General features: G+C 38.0%; 1 protein-coding gene across 1 annotated transcript; it reads left to right on the forward strand.

Annotated features, from left to right (window-relative positions):
- The first annotated feature begins 572 nt into the window (after positions 1 to 572).
- Positions 573 to 17,303, forward strand: LOC139732164 (uncharacterized protein HI_0077-like). Its single transcript, XM_071643034.1, has 12 exons — positions 573 to 717; positions 2,811 to 2,899; positions 4,405 to 4,520; positions 5,432 to 5,549; positions 6,673 to 6,788; positions 7,218 to 7,367; positions 8,688 to 8,855; positions 11,488 to 11,557; positions 12,479 to 12,557; positions 15,279 to 15,482; positions 16,126 to 16,186; positions 17,008 to 17,303. The coding sequence occupies exons 1-12, from the start codon at positions 593 to 595 to the stop codon at positions 17,056 to 17,058; spliced, it is 1,347 nt and encodes a 448-aa protein (XP_071499135.1). The 5' UTR covers positions 573 to 592; the 3' UTR covers positions 17,059 to 17,303.
- Positions 17,304 to 17,539: the final 236 nt, after the last annotated feature.

Here is a 17,539-nt window from a genome sequence, read left to right on the forward strand (position 1 = left end):
ATGTGTGATATACTGAAGTAAACGTACGTGACGTCAGTCATTCTTCGATAGGATGGATTTACCTGATCGATATCTATTTCGAGAGGGCTAGAGTGGCCTGGGAAGAGCCAGGTCCAGGTGCTGTAATTCATCCTAATTTCACCGCTAGCGGTTTGTATTAGTTTGCATTAATTAGTAATTTGCGTTAGTTTGCATTAATTAGTAGTTTGCATTGAGTTTGCATGGAGTTTACATTGAGTTTGTATTAGTTTGCGTCAGTTTGCATCAGTTTGCATTAGTTTGCATTAGTTTGCGTCAATTAGTAGGACCGCAATACAAAAGCTGCTCAGGATCTCAAAAGACTCGGAGGAGGTTTGTTTTCGTATTTCGTGGAATTGTACACAAACACGTCGATCGATACCTAATCGGTGAGGGTGCGATAGCGGATGATCGACTTCGGTGCTTCCCCTCCACTCGTGTGATTGTGTGTGCGTGCTGTTGTTACTAGCAAAGAGTGTAGGCCTACGTGTATAAGATGCTGGCTACATTGCACTGCTCGAATGACCAAGGCCTAGGTACTTTGTAGTGCTACACAGTGTCCGGGTCTGTTAAGATGGCTAATTCTTCTACAAATGAATTCGATCAAGAGCTGGTCAACGAGCTCAGAGACGTGGTTGAAAATTGTCGATGGCAACGAGTTGGGACTGCAGGTGACCTGCAAAGAAAAACGTGCACAAGGTAAATTGAGTTGAGGTGAACGTCGAACACCCGGGCACTCACACAGGCACACTGCCACTCCTGCTAGTGCTACGTACATGTTGTAATTGACATTGTTGAGGATCCGAGGAGTGAGGTATCAACGACAACGTACATGTAAGATCGGGGTAATATTAATTGGTAATACTATTAATACAATACAGCGTACTGAAAATTATCTCATCTGTGTCTAGTTCTATAGATTAGATAAAGAATATTTCAAGACACTAGAGTAAGTAATTTATATCTGTTATTAATATGACATATGATGAATATGATCAAGGAGGACAGTACGTACGTCAATGACAAGTCAAGTCGGTGACAGTGCCCAGTGGGGTTGTCTTGTTCTGTTCAAAACACAAATTCCACAATCCAGGCTTAACCAGTTTAGGACAGGCTGATTTTGCTACAACATGCATTTCCCATAGACACTTAATTGCCCGAGTATACTCGGGGGGACTCGCCCTCAACAGGTTAATAGGGCTTTCTGTGTGCCCTCTGCTCTGTGTTTCATGGTATTCCTTAGGATGACACAGCTCGGGTCCTGTGCAATGTGATACTGAATCATATCCCCTTTCTGGCCAATATTTTGTTTTCCTTCTCTCACAGTTTGTGCATGGTACTCAGTATAAGTATGCCAGTTTTCTGTGTATGCTACGTTCTACTCCCATTCTTTTCTCTGGATGTGTGTGGCATTCTGCATTGGAATTGATTTGGAGGTCAGTGATATTCTTTCATATATGTTGGAAATGCATTTGCTTTGTGCTAATGGGACACACTGGCACTGGACAAGGTAGATGCCATTGCCATAATTTCCAGAATATATGCAGCACTGAGAGATAGGACAACAAGCTCAGGCAACTCCATTGACCCACTTCAAAGAACTCCATTCAGCTGCAATAAACAGAATTTAGTAGTGGAGGTCGAGGTTGAGTGAACATGAAAGGAACACGGGCAAAACACAGCTAAAGATGATTACCTACACTGGGACTATGCTCAGTCCAACATAAATATCCACATGGTACTTGTAAATATTTCAGAGCTGGAATGCAGAGACCAAGGTTTGGGCTAATGTCTATTATCTCTACCTTGTATGAAGTTGAAGTTGGAAAGTGGCTGTAGCAGAGACTCCAACCCAAAGCACCTTCTGATCTGGAGATTCTCCCGCCTGAAACCCCTAGCAAACGGGAGACTCCAAGTTGATGTGTGTGAAGCGCGAAATTCCTAGGGTTGTAGATGCTCTCTGGTGCTATCTAAGGCTTTTTTTTCAACATACAATAGCGATAAGTAAGAAATCCTTTCCATCAGGAGACACAGAGCCAGGGCGGGAGAAATTAAATCTCAAACGGGAGAACAGGAGATTTTGCAAAAATTAGTTTTCGGCGGGAGATCTCCCGTCAAAAACGGGAGAGTTGGAGTCTCTGCTGTAGCATTCAAGTAATATGAAACAGCAAATAGTGGACACAGGATGGCGCACTGCACGACTCGGCCCAGGTAGCCGTGTGCCCACTACCACGTCCGCATACACGTTATAACCTTTGTGCACGCACCACCATGTGTTATTGTACCTGATGAAGCTCAGCAGTAGCGAGCGAAACGTTGTATACCTTACTAAGATTTTCTTCGTGAGACAAGTGATTAATTTGTTCCCCAATCATAAATATCTACCGTGATGGTCAACATCTTCACAAGAACATAAATGAACTTTAATTTTACGGCCAAATTGCATGAAAAGAGGTGCATCCGTTCTTCTTGCTAACGGTTCAGTAGAATCACAGTACCGTAATGCTATATCATAGGTAGGTTCATATTGCTAGAGTGAAAAATAGCAGGAACCTTGAAAGCAGCTTCAACAACAGAGCTGATCCCAGGGCAGCCCATCAAATGCTCACTACTGGTAATTTGATTTAAAAAGAGAAGACAACTTCTTCATTTCAGAAACTGTTAAGAAAGTCTCCTTTACTAAAGTGCCATTATCGGAGGTTGTTTTTTGTTGTTTTGTAAGAGATCTGTACATGCCATTTAGTATCCTTATCAGTTTAATATGGCAGCAAATTTTTCAACCATTCATGCAGGATTATGTCGGAAGATGGAGAAGACCTTGTGCTGGTTCACTTACCCCCTGACCAATTCTTTGCTATGGATGCAAGCTGTTCTCATGCAGGTATTCTTCCAAGGATGTTGTATTTCATTGAAGTAGATTCTTTTTGATTTTCTTTTGACTTTGTGCAAAATATGATTTAGTATTTGTATTCATTTGTGGAAGTTGAAAAGCCATTCTAAGATATCAGGTTGTTCTTTCATTTTCATCTGTGGCTTTACTGTTCCAGCTTTCATATCTCTGTAAATTTAGGGTCCATAAAACATCTCAAATCAGGTAGAGATGCAAAAACTCAGCAGCAAAAGAGTGAAATGAATGATTGAGATATGTGATATAATCTTGTCAGCCTTTCCATGTAAGAGTCATTAACATTTGAAATATGGTTTCAATAAAATGGGGGCTGTGCTGTACCGGTTTTCATGTAATTCCTGGTTTCATTAAGTGTAACGAAACTGTTTTAGATGAGAAATGTGAAAAATTAATGTTTAGAAAAAAGAAGTCAACTATTAACCCAGGCGGGGGGCCTCTGAGGCCCCCCCCCTCGACGTTTCACGCGATGTATCGCTATCGCGAGAAGCTATCGCCGCGACGTTTCATGACTTTTTTCTTTCGAGTCTCCCGCATCTTTTGACACCTAATTTGCGATGCCCGGGTGCGCGGTTCCGAAGTTGCGCATAAATATGCACATGCATGTCAGACCAAAAATTGCTCAAAAACATGAATTTGTGTACAATTTCAATGCAAACTGTGTTTACAGACAAATTTCATAAAAGCATGATTATTTTGGGGGTTTATTGATTAAAATCAATTAATAATGCATTTTCTTGTTCGGAACAATGTCACAGACAAATTTCATCGTAAAAACAATGAAAAACATAAAGTCGAAAAAACAATGAAATACATAAATTCAAAAAACAATAAAATACTTAGGAATTTTTTTCTGATTGTGCAATTTTTTTCTCATATATTTGCTAAGGACATTAAAAAGAATATTTACACCAAAAATGTGCGTGTTTTGAGCTTTATTTAGTGATTTATACCAAATTGTCTGATTTCATGCATCATTATGCATAAATTAGCATAATTTAGTGTAAATGATAATTTTTGAAAAAATTAACTTCATGGTACTTTAGATTACAACATAGGCAATGTGTGTGCCAATTTTCGCGCGGTCGACGGCCGAGATCATCTACCTAAATAGCCCGGCCTAATTAGGGTTAAAATGAAAGGTGAAAATGTGTGGTAGAGGACCTTGTGTAGAAAGAAATATCGAAGGTGATTAAGTGCAATTAAATTGTTCATTTTAAGACATCCAAGTACCACTGTTGGTACCAACAGTGGAACTGCCATTCATAGAGAAAAAAGTCCTATGAACTGCAATGTTTCTTCGATGTTACAGTTTAGCTAGTAGCAATGTATATAAGGCATTTCAGATGATTTCAATTGGTCTTTTATACATGAAGATGTATTGTTCTAGGGGGTTTTATATTCCTTACATATTGAAAAGAACATTTTAGATCTATTCATGGCATGGTTTTTATGTGCTTTGTATAACTGTCTGGTTTTAGGTGGTCCCCTTGATATGGGTGACATCGAGGAGATTGAAGGTCACTCGTGCTTGGTTTGTCCATGGCACGACTATGACTTCAGACTAGACAACGGAGTATCTACTTCAGGACTTAAGGTGAGAATATGAGACTTACCTGTACAGGCTCTCAGACTGCCTACATTGTGAGGCAGTTGTGTATTCAAAATGAATGTAAGTGTGGGTGGAAAATGTGAACCCATCTTATTCTGTCTTTTCATGAATTTTGGCATGAATCGTTTATGAGATTTCTCATCAGCAGCATTTACTCACTAAATGGTTACCTAGAATGGGACATATTTTCTTATACCATTTCTTGTGAGGAAAAGAAAAATGTAATCTATTTAAAACAAAAATGTGTTATGCCATAAAGGATAGATCAGTTATGAACTCATATAAACTTGAAACACAAATATCAGTTGCGAGGCTGTGAGTAATTTGGACTGCATCAAGGTTACTTCTGATGTCCAGTGCTTATCAATAAGCACAGTAAAGCTGCATAATGGCTGTTATTTTACATTTTTTCCCCAGTGATGTCATTGGTTACTATAACCTGTCAACAAACATGAAAACATTGTTGAAGTCAGTCAGGCATTTTCTGCTTGACAATCAACTATTACTCCTATAATGGGGTATGCTGTTTTTATAACCTCTGCTGTTTTGGCATTATTAATGCCTGGTCATCTAACAGATCTATGCCTAGTCATTCTAGAATAACTGCATCATTTGTTATTTTTGAGTAATTTGATCATTTTGCATCATGGACAGATGCTTTCCATTTTTATCAAAGTGCACATAGTTCTTTTGTTTCATAGGAATTCGTATTTGATCAAATTATAGGAAGTTATTGATGGCAGGCCATTCTGCCTGATCATATGTAAGTAAGTGTGAAGCAAAATAGATATCAGCTCTTCAACTATATCAGCATATCAGCTCGCCAGTCATTTGATTAGGGTGTTAAATGCTTTCTGCTTATTATGTGTTCTTGATTTTCCATTTCCTGTCCACAGCAACCAGTTTATGAGGTCAAGGTGGTGGAAGGATCTGTCTTTGTCTACACCAGATCTGAGCTGATAGTTCCAAGAAGTGATGCAATGGTTGATGGCTGCAGGGATTCATTGTCTGTTGGTAATATCTTGAAGCCACTCATGTGGTATTTCTTATCTTGTGAGTTGAAAAGTTGTGCTCTTGGACAAATTAGTTGATACCTGGAACACATTTATAATGAATTTATTAGACATTTAGGAGGTTAACCATATGCACTTGAAATACAGGTGAAATGTAGTTGAGATTTAGGAAGTGTAAAATAAAGTTGTCAGTCATATTCTTCAGGTATTTTGATGTAGAACTTGTATATGAAGAGGGCACTGTAAGAGGGCACCGTGTTTTCATACAAATGCTGAAATACAGCCAAGCCATGATATAGTGGGCATGAAATGTAAATTTTTGGTAAATTTGAATGTGTATGAAATGCCCATTATATTTGTCATTGATGAATGATGTGAAGAAATGGTCTAGTATTGTGTTAACTGAAGAGTCCATGAGTGATTGTGTATGTAATGTATTGCTCATTTCATAGACTTTTGTCAGCATTCGCTTTATGTTTTAAGGCGAGATGCTTTGTATCTCAAGCAGGAAGTAGATAAGACCACCACCACAAAAAAGGGGGAAAAAAGGCGACAACAAACCAAAGAAAGAAACATAGTTTGATCTTGTTAAAGGTTTGTATCCCTCAACTAGAATCCCTCCCCTCTGATGCCAAGATAGGGGATAAATTTCAGCTCATACTATTTAAAACTGTGCATTGAGCTTAGGGGAATGAAAGTAGAATTTGATCTTCCTGTCATAGCAATGAGAAATATGCAGAATCTTTCAGTTGCCTTGCATTGGAAATCACATACTTGTTTTTCAGTCTCCCTGAATCGAATGCTGTTGTAATCACACCACAAAGTTGTTATTTTCAGCCATACTTAGACCAGGGGCCCATTGCATAAAAGTTACAATTATGGTAACTTTGCCATCCATTGGTAACTTCCATGGAATTCTTGATATTGATTGGTTGTTGAGTATTGTTACCATGGTAGTTACCATTGGATAGCAAAGTTACCATAATTGTAACTTTTATGCAACGGGCCCCTGGTCTTCTTCACACTCAACCCCCAGTACCACATAATAAAATGAGTTTCTGCACCCTGTATCATGTCATTTCATTGTGTTTATGGGTTGATTTTTTTTATCATTTGTTCCTCAGAAGTACCAGGAGACAAGGCACCAGATACAAAGCTTGTATCTGAAGAAGCATTAGACCATGGGAGCTTATGTGAGTGGGCTGTGAGGATTCTCCGAGAGGCAGATCCAGTGAAGAAGGTGATTTCCAACAAAAAGATTCAGAGTCTGTCATCCAGTACTTAATTTCATGCAATCCAAAGAAACTAAAGATGACTACCTGTTTTAATGCAGCAGAAATTCAAGCCTTACATTTTTATATTACAAGCTTGAAAATCATGTAATATCCTGTATCATATGGTGTAGCAAAATCATAATATATAAATGCCCTGTAGTGTTTTTTTTTAAATAGATATTTTAGCCAAATCATGGACCAACTGGGGATTACACAGTGATGAAGAACTGAACATGTATGTTTCTTAAAAATGTTTATAGCAACGATTCATCAGCGTGCTATTGCACTGAAAAGGTAGATAGTTTCAAGTGAATTGGGCTCTTAGTGGTAGAATCGCCTGAAAGCAACAGTTCATCTTCATTGCACTGTTTTGCCATGTGTCCAATCAAATTCAGGTGCAAATCACAAGAGATGTGCAGCAGAAATGGCTGGGAGGGGAAATCAGCGACGTTGGCGAGTGCACACCACCTTCTGAGCCATCTCGGGATGAAAAGCTGCAAATCCTGCAGCCAGGCAAGATCAAGAGAGGGAGAGGAGGAACACTGGTGAGTGTGCCATCTTTTATCGCCCTCTTGCCGTAAAACCAGAAACATTTGTGGCATGAAACTTTTGCAAAGTGATGCCAGTGGTCTTTTTCGTGACATGAACCTTTCACAAATTGCATCTGGCATTCAATGCAGTGTATTGTCAGAGCACAGATATTTGTTATTTGCTTTAGTCTCTTTTTTTTTCCCCTGCACGGAAACTTTGAAAAGTCTGAAATGTCTGGAGGGTATCATTATAAATATGTGGGTTATGAGCTCTCCAGAAATAGTAAACATATGAATTAAAGTGAAATCTTATAGAGTTCCATACTTTGTCAAAGCAAAATAGTTTGTAAAACAGTACAATAGAAAGTGCTCTGTGTATGATATATTGTGTTTGTGTCAGATGTCAAACTTCTCAGATGGAATATTGGGGTAAAACTTAAGACTTATAAGTTCTAGATTTTGATTGCCATCATTGAAGTGTGATTGTTTGGTGTTTTTTTTTTCTTATTCCAAATGGTATTACATGTACAAAGGTAGTTTGTTTATTATTGTTACCATCATCATCATTACCAGTATAATGAAAATTGATATGCTACTGTATGCACCCTATTTTTAGCAAGTCTAATTTCTCACAAATCGGGGGCTTTTAAATAAATTATTGCGCGTCTACTGTGTACTGCATACCAGTATATGTGTGTGCTGTGTGCGTCGCATTCATGTCATGATCAGAGTCAATATTTTTGCATGTTCTGAAATTTGCAAAATAGCGTGTTGATTTGCATAATTCACAAAAATAACAACCCTGCAAAATATATGGCATGTATTCCTACGTATTTCAAAATCTTTATGCATGTATGGAACATTAGGACATGCTAGTTTGATCTCATTGTTAAAATACAATATTGTTACATGCACTTTTATTGCACTCTTACAACAAATGAACTTGTTTCACAGCGCTTTACAAAATGATATCAAACTTACATTAAAGGAGTAGGGAAAATAATAGATGAAAAGTACAAAATGTACATGATTGATTCATCAATTATTGAATCGAAAAGTCTTTAAAGTCTTCAAAGAAAACTGCAATAGATGGTGATTCCTGGATACTCTGGGAGAACTGATTCCATAGGCGTGGAGCAGCAGCCAAGGATTTGTCTCCTGTATAAGTAAGAATCCTTCGGGATAGATAGCAGGATTTGGTCTTTATTTCCAGACTGCATACTGGTACCTTGTCTTTCCAATGTCTTCAGAACATGTAAGGTTTTGACTGCCAATTTTATACCATTTTTGTTACCTCAAAGACCTTTCTCTCTTATTTCATCTTCAAACTGTCAGCAAAGCAGGATAGCCGTTCTGCACTCACTTGCCAACATTGAACAGTGGGCCATTGACCTGGCGTGGGACATTGTGGCGAGATTTTCTACCTTTGTCCTTGGCGATGGATCCAGACTTCCTCGGGAATTCTTCACAGACTTCATCAGGGTGGCGGAAGAAGAGGCCAAGGTACTTGTGCTCATGACACACTGTTGGGTAATTCCGTGAAGTTGGGGCACAAAGTGTGACATTTTAGCATAACTCAGTACTCATTATGCTATACATATATTGTTTATAGGCTTTACATTTGTATTGAGATCATACATTTTCCTGGAAATTTTGTGCCATTCAGACTCAATTTTGATGAAGTTATTAAAACGATATGTAATGGTGTCCAGTAGCATCGTGATGTGTCCATGTAGCATCGTGATAGTTAAAATCTGGTCCTAAAAGACAAATTAATGCAATTGGCTTGACCAAAATTTGATATAATATGCATTACTAGATTAGTCAGATAGCTAAATATCTTAACTCTCCTTTCCACAGATTTACTTTTACAAGAAAATTACACAATGTGTCACTATGCTACGCGGTGTCCACCAAATGTCACAAAAAAGGACACCGCATAGCATCGTGATACATTTTGTAATTTTCTTTTAAAATTAAAACTGTGTACAGGAAATTTGAGATATTTAGCTATCTCATTCATATCTTGTAAATATGCATATTGCATCACATTTTTGGTCAAGCTAATTGCCATAATTTGTCTCTCAGGACCAAATTTTAAAATATCACGATGCTACATGGACACGTCACGATGCTACAGGACACTGTTACATATTGTTTAATAACTTCATCAAAATTGAGTCTGAATGGCACAAAATTCAGGAAAATGTGTGGCCTCAATGCAAATGTAAAGCCTACAAACAATAAATGTATAGCATAATTCATATTGAGTTATGCTGAAATGTATTTTTTAAATATCACGATGCTACATGGACACTGCCCCAACTTCATGGAATTACCCTGTTGGATTTCCTTTCATGGTATATTGTAGCAGTTTATTTCTGTGCTGCCGATGTACTAACCACAGCAGTAATTTCTACAAGTCATCACATTTGTAGAAACTGGAGTTTAGCAAATGTGTGTATCTCTGATTAATTGACAGCAAGTCTCCTAATGCTCAATGAGACCAAGTTATCAATCACTTTAACGATTTTGTTTAGTTATTTCTCTACAGCTGTTTATGAGTTTAAAGATATACCGTATGTTCCCCTCCCCCCCCCCAAAAAAAAACAAACAAACAAAAAAAAAAAAAAACACACACACACACAATGGGACCTTCCGCAACGATAACTTTAAAAATAATGAATCAATTCAAATACAATTTCAGGGTATGAAACTATAACTCATTACCCACATCTTACAGACAACCCCATCTGATTTGCTTCAGTGGTCAAAGAGAAATGATGATCTTTGCCTTTGTAGAGCATGTCAGGAATCCCTTCCCTCCAAGTTCTGTCCATTGTGTTTACACATTGATATTCAGGTCCAAGAGCATCCAAGTGCTGAACTTGTAAGAAACAGACCCATGACATGCTTTACTATGATCCACATGTCTCTGTGACCACTTAACCAAATTGAAGAATGGGGTTCTTCGCAGAATATTGTTAAGATGATATATTTCTAGACCCTGAAATAGCATTCAGACAGTTTAATCATATTGAAAGTTATCGATGCGCAAATCTGATTGTTGTTTTGTTGTTGTTTTTTATGTAGTTCAAGTCAAGTTGATTTATTTCACTTCCAACAAACAAATGATAAGAAATACAAAGAAACGCTCATATACACAGACGTCATGAATTCAGTACCACAATGCGATGAACAGAATAACATTGTAAAAGAGATACAAATACAGAGATACAAATAACTGTTACATCACTGTGGTAAATGCATAAACAATATTGCTGGAAATGGAGGGGACTGCTAAAAAGCAGAGCTTGTAGAATGCAGTCCCCTCATAGAGATAAAAATATAATTGCAAAAAAAAACCAACAACAACAACAACAACAAATTTCCCTAAGCGGTAGCAAAAAAAAAAAAAAAAGACAGACGGAGTAATACACGCATACATGCACACATACGGACGCACATTAACAAACACATGGCAGCTCTCTTGTAAGGAAAAATTGATGAGAGGATAGAAAGATATAGTAGTGAAGAAGGTAGTAAGTCCGAGGTGGACAAGGGGGGGGGGGGGGGGGAGGGGAGAGGAGAGGGAAATGGTGGGTCATAACCAGGGCACTGGAGGCACAGAAGCACGGGCTCGCTGATGAACAAAGAGTAGTGAGAATAACGAAGCAACAACAACTTTGAAAATCAAAACTAAAAAAAGAAGAATGAATTATTATGCTGCATACAAAGTTTTTAGATGATTCTTTAACTTTAAAGAAAATGTATAAAAACTTAAAGCTTCTTTTATATTATTATCCAGAGAATTCCAGAATTTTGGTCCAGAAAAGGAGAATATACCATATATTTCCATCAGGAATATTGAAATGTGTGTATTTGAGGCAAGTCACTAAAAGCACACACAGTTAGTATGCTATGAAGAGAAATGACACGACTTCACGTTTCACTAAAAGTGGTACTGGCAAGGAGACCATGTTCAGAGTTCAGGAATCTCAATGAACTCAGGTGTTGAGGTATTTGCCCCCCAGATAATTGTGATGAAGACGAATTAATATTGCTGCCTTTGAGCTCTGAGACATATTCTTTGTCAATAGTGAATAACATAAAGGCAATTTAATTTTCTTGTCAGCATTATACCATCCTGAGTGAGAGATTACAAGCCCTTGGAAGTCATTTTGGAGCCCTGCCGGTTCACAATGGTAAGTGTGTTTGTTTGTTTTTTATTTCTGCGATTTCATTACTACTGTAAAAGTGGATATTTTTTGCGCGACTAATTTTTCACGCTCGGCAGGGGTAAGAAGAGTTCCGTGTGTTTTTAATTCCGCGGAATCAAGACATCAACTCCTGGAACATGTGGCAAGCAAAAATATTCGCGTGCTTTTATTTTCGCGTTAGTTTCGGGTTGCACGAAATGCGCGAAAATTTCCACTTTTACAGTATGTGCTCTCTGCTTGGTAGCTTATTGGTCAAGCTGAAATTGACATTCCAAGGTTGATTCATTCCCTCAGATTTACCAAAACTGACAAAAGTAACAATTTTTTTTACTTTTTCTTCTTGTTTATGTGAAGTAAGTTTTAATGTAATGTTATAATTGTGATTAGATGACATATTTTGATAAAGCATGGAAATACCCAAGATATTGAATATTTTCTACCCAGGAGATACCTAGAAGAAAATGATCTTTTTGTCTTTGCAAACATATTGTAGCATATCGTTCCTTAAATACGTTGTGCAGAGAGCTTAATAAAATGTTCAGTCCAAAGAAATAGTGAAGTACTTTTGCATGTCTTGATTGATATCAAAGCCACAAAAAAGACACCTATTGACAGTGCCAATAGGCAGCCATTGTAGGAGGTCATAGGTTGTATCTTGTGACATAAAAGAACTAAAACTTTCTCTTTTTTTTAAACCATTGACTTGTGCCTATATTTCACCACTTTTTATAAAATATGCATGCATTCTTAGCCTGGTAGAATAAGCCTTAATAAAAAAAAGTGGATTCAGAATAGGTAGTTAAGATTTTCTGATAGTGGCCTTAAAAGGAGAATATGCTCTAAAAAGACTGATTTTATATGAAAGTTGATTGAAATCTAACCTTGTTGTTTCTGTTCAACTTGCAGGACTTTGGCAGTCTGCGAGTGAGACTAATGACGATCTTCTTGCTCGGCTGGCTGTGGTACACATGGTGCATGAAGCGAGGTAAATCAACAGAGTTGCAAAATATAGTTCAGTCCAGTCCTTATCATGTTCAACGATCAATAATGTTTTAACTTGCTGACCACCCGAGCATTGAGAATTAAGGGTTTCTGGGACGAACACTGCACTAGGGCTTTCTATAGCTCAGTCGGTAGAGCACCGGTCTAGCAATCCGGAGGTCTCGGGTTCGAATCCCGATGGAATCCCATTTTCTTTGCTCACTTTTCCACTAATAATTGTTTAAATACTTGGTAGTATTGTCAAAGCATCAGTGATACTGAAAACAGCCTCTCTGTGCTTATAGTAACTGTTAGAATTGTCACCTTTTGAGATAAGCAAGTTCTACTGAGTAAACTATCATGTTGACTCCACGCATGAGATTTGCATTGATATTTCCCTGTGTGCATATGAACAGACATGTCTGATCAGTTTAGGCTTCTCGCTGATCCGTGTTTGTGATAGTCTTGTTTTGATTTGTAATTGAAGTCCTTCTCATAATTGTAGTGTTTATTCAGTCCAAGAGTTGTTTTTACTATAAATCCTCTGAACATGTTCATACAGACAGCAGCAGATCTCTGTAGCACAGCAAATTTGCTGCTGTAGAAAAGGAATGTCATTCAAATACCCACTCAGTCCTGAATCTTAGATCATTACAACCAGTGGATCAAAAAAAAAAGACAAACAAAACAAAGCTTGTACATTACAAAATGTAACTCACAGAGTGGTGACTACTGATGTGGCATCCAAATGTGTGCAAGGAAATCTTCGGTTGACGTAGAAAGGCTAAAATGTAACAGTCATTTCATGGGCCAGAGTGTGTTCACTCTATCAGTTTACAAATTGTTCTTATTCTCCTCCACTTTGCTTGAAGATGTTTCAGAAACAACAAAAATGTGTGCGAAATCAATGCTAATAATAAATTTGATGAAACAGTAAGTCAACACTGTACCATCAGTGTTCAAAAGACTAAACAAAATGAGAGAGGAACACCCCAATTTAGGTATGTATTTAAGACATTTGAAAGATGTAGCATTCAGGAAGACTGATCATGATAGTGCTTGATGAGAATAAAAAAATGCAGAAACATAATTAGTCCATCAGTTCTCTTCTAGTTTGATACCAGACAACTCATGTTTGGTGACAGACAGACACAAGTTCATTTTTTAACTCACCTGAGCCGAAGGCTCAAGTGAGCTATTGTGATCGTTCTTCGTTCTTCTCTAGAACCAGAAGTGATAGAGCTAAGTTAATACTATGAGTTAGTACATCGATGACTGTGGTTTCAAGTTTGTTCACGGCTTAATCAGGGGTGCCCCCCTTGGGACCCAAGGGAGGGAGGTGGGGAGGGGTCCTAATGGGACCTAAATTGTACATTTTTATCTTCTTCTTGAGAACCCCATGACCCAGTTTCACCAAACTTGGCAGGTAGTATCCCTAGGGTGTTAGGATCTCAATTTGTTCAAATGGGCACCCTGCCCCACCCAGGGGGCCCCCATAGGGCCCAAACCCCCCCCCCCCCCCAAAAAAAAAAATAAATAAAATAAAAAATAAATAAATAAATAAATAAATTAAAAAATTAAGGAATCTTTAAAAATCATCTTCTCTAGAACCAGGAGAAGTGATAGACCTAAGATAATACTATGAGTAATTACATTGATGACTGTAGTTTCAAGTTAGTTCATGGCGGAATTAGGGGTGCCCCCCTTGGGACCCAGCGAGGGTCTTGAGAATCCCATGACCGATTTTCACCAAACTTGGCAGGTAGTATCCCTAGGGGCATAGGATCTCAATTTGTTCAAATGGGCACCGAATCCCACCTGGAAAGCCCCAAGGGAACCAAACCTCCCAAAATTAAGCAATCTTCTCTAGAATCAGAAGTGATAGAGCTAAGATAATACTATGAATTAGTACATTAATTACTGTAGTTTCAAGTTTGTTCATTGCAGATCCAGGGGTGCCCCTCTTGGGGGTAGGGGGTCCAAATGGGGGCCTAAATTGTACATTTTCATCTTCTTCTTGAAAACCTCAATATGGATTTTCACCAAACTTGGCAGGTAGCATCCCTAGGGGTAAGGATCTCAATTTATCAAAATGGGCACCATGCCCCACCCCGGGGGACCCAGGGGGGCCCTCAATCCCCCAAAATTTAGGAATCTTAAAAAAAAGGGGGGCCCTTATTGTACATTTTCATCTTCTACTTGAGGATGCCTGGTCAAATTTTGGTAGAGCTCTATATAATTAAGATTAGTGACTGCGTGAAAGGTGACCTTGTGATTCTCAGGTGAGCGCTAGACCCGCGGGTCTCTTGTTTTTTGTAAGGATGCCAGAAGAGACTCTGTCCTCTAGTTTGTTTGGTTATGTATTTGTTTATTTATTTATTTATTTATCTGTTTCCTTATCTTTTTATTTATTTATCTATTTATTTATTTATTTATTTATTTATTCATTCATTCATTACATAATTCATTCATTCCTTCATTCACTCATTCATTCATTCATTCAGTCAGTCAGTCAGTCAGTATTCTTTTAACCAGGGTAGCCCCATCAGCAGTTGATATACTGTTTTTCTTGGGGGCCCTGCAACAGAATGACAAAATACAACAATCAATTCAGAATACACAAAGTTACAAATCAAGGACGTTCTACTTTACATAGCAATATAAAAGAAATAACAAAGCTGTGTGTAATGTGCAAAATAAATTTGTTTGTTTTTTAAACTTGCAGGGGCCTGGATGTGCATCCTAAGACCCAAGAGCGCTTTGCACGTCAGGGAGACAAGGAGTCTGTGGACATCCTGGAAGTTATCTACACAGATGAGATCACACACGTTGCCGCTGGGTTGAAGTGGTTTACCTACGTGTGCAGGCACAGCAACCCTCCCATTGACTGCATCCCTAAGTTTCATGAATTGGTTCGAGCCCACTTCAGGTGGGTGTCATCAAACTTTCTCCAAGTAGTCTTAACCATGAAATGCATTTTTACAATGCCACAATATGTAATTGATTTTGGAAATGTGTGCTAGAACTTTTTAAAATAGTGTAGCGAGTGTTGCAATATTCAGTATGTAGATGGAGAGATATGTTTCTCAGTTCCCTATTACATGTCAGACAGTTGCAGTTACCAGTTTGGTGTTTATGTTGCCTTTTTTCTGTTCCTGAATGCGAAGACATAGCTGCACTTTATAATGAGGGAGGGGGTGTTGTACATGTATCTTTTGTTTGTATTTCTTCATTCAATGTAACTAAATGCTTTGTCACTTTGTTATTAGTTTCTTTCTCTTCTGTGTCCTTTGTTTGGAGGAAGAGGATGGAATTTTACTCGCATTCATTCCATTTGGAAAGCCATTCCCGATGGAGAAAGTATTGCTCTTACCACTACTATTAAGACTTTTACTACTTCTAATAATTATGATGATGACAACAGTAAAGTCATTGCTGAAAGCAGCATTAATGGCATGATAACTTAATAATCGTTATTCTAGAATTGAAAGTCATTGCGTAATGAGTGTTCATGTTTGTGACTTACAGTGAGTAATCATTCATCACTGCCATATCACTGTCTTTCTTTGCAGAGGCCACCTCAAACCGCCATTCAATGAGAAAGGGCGTGAAACTGCCGGCATGACAAGAGAGGTAAAGACTAGCATGTTGTTACCCTATGTGGTCAATAATCGGTAGATATCATGATTGAATGAGTTATGTATTTTAGAGGAATCTGTCGTTGAAAATTGCTTTGTTTGGACTTATCTAATTTTGCCCAGTTGGGATATGCAGCACTGCATTTGTGTTAAATAAAGAGTAATTTGCAATTTACTATTCTCTACGCGTTTTCACCTTATTACCACTCAAGATAAGTATCATCAGCCAGCCACAATAAGAGTTTACTTGTGATTGTCATAAAGCAACAAATTGCATTATTCTTAAATAATCACTCAATGTATGCTAACTTGCTGTGGAGGATACGTACAGAATATTCTATTTCGAAGGTTTGAAATGCTACCGAGATGGATTACAAGCCTCAATTTTTATGAAAGAACAGTAACAAATATTCTGCCCCTGGCCAAGAATAACAAGATGTTCCACTATCATTGTGATTATCTTCTTCTTCTGAAACCCCAGAATTCTCTCACATAACTGTCTCATTGAATTTGTAAGTTTATCAAGCAGCAGCGCCAATAATTAGTACGAACTATTAAATACCTGTTTATATATTGTCATGAATTTGTATGCATACATACCAATATACATACACACATACATGTGTACCTGTATACAAACATACATTTATGCAATAAATATAAATGAATAATTGTATGGGGCACGCAGTGTTTGAATGATTTATTGAGGGGAGTATTTCTGTGTTACTTTTTTTTTTTTTAGGGGGGGGGGGGGTTGTGGTAGACATATGTCTAATATTGATGGTTTTGATTTTGATCTCTTCTTCATTTTTGCAGTGGTATCTGCCTCTGGTTAAATCAAGAACTGACAGTAATACCATGACTTGATGATGAACAGGCCAGTTTTCATTTTCTGGCATAAATTAGAATCCTTGTGGACTTGCCTGCCTTCAGTACATTGTATAGCACATTTAGGAAGAGATGTTGTGATGCAAATCTACACTGGACATGTGCAATATTAGTGCTTTAATGTGGTCAGCTGACTTCACCTTTGGTCATGATATCTGTGCGTGATGATAGAGAATGTATCCAGGCACTATCTTATGGAAGATATTTGACTCTGTGTGACAGGTTTTTTGATGGGAAAATAGACATCGGGCATAGTCTCAGGAGCTCATTATTTTCTATGCAAAATGGATGCATTGAGCTAGTGCTTGTCGGTGATTTGGAGATGTGCACATATATCTCCTGGAGGAACCATCCCATCCCTGCAATGTTTCAGAGAAACTTATTTGTCGTGAACCAATATATCTATTATTATATCCCTCACAAATTATTTCTTGTTCTTGCATGGTCGAGGGCAGTGAAA

The sequence above is a fragment of the Diadema antillarum genome, unplaced genomic scaffold, assembly GCF_040938485.1.
Source record: "Diadema antillarum isolate AM-2024a unplaced genomic scaffold, OU_Dant_1.0 seq00000403_RagTag, whole genome shotgun sequence".
In the NCBI taxonomy this organism is placed as follows: domain Eukaryota; kingdom Metazoa; phylum Echinodermata; class Echinoidea; order Diadematoida; family Diadematidae; genus Diadema; species Diadema antillarum.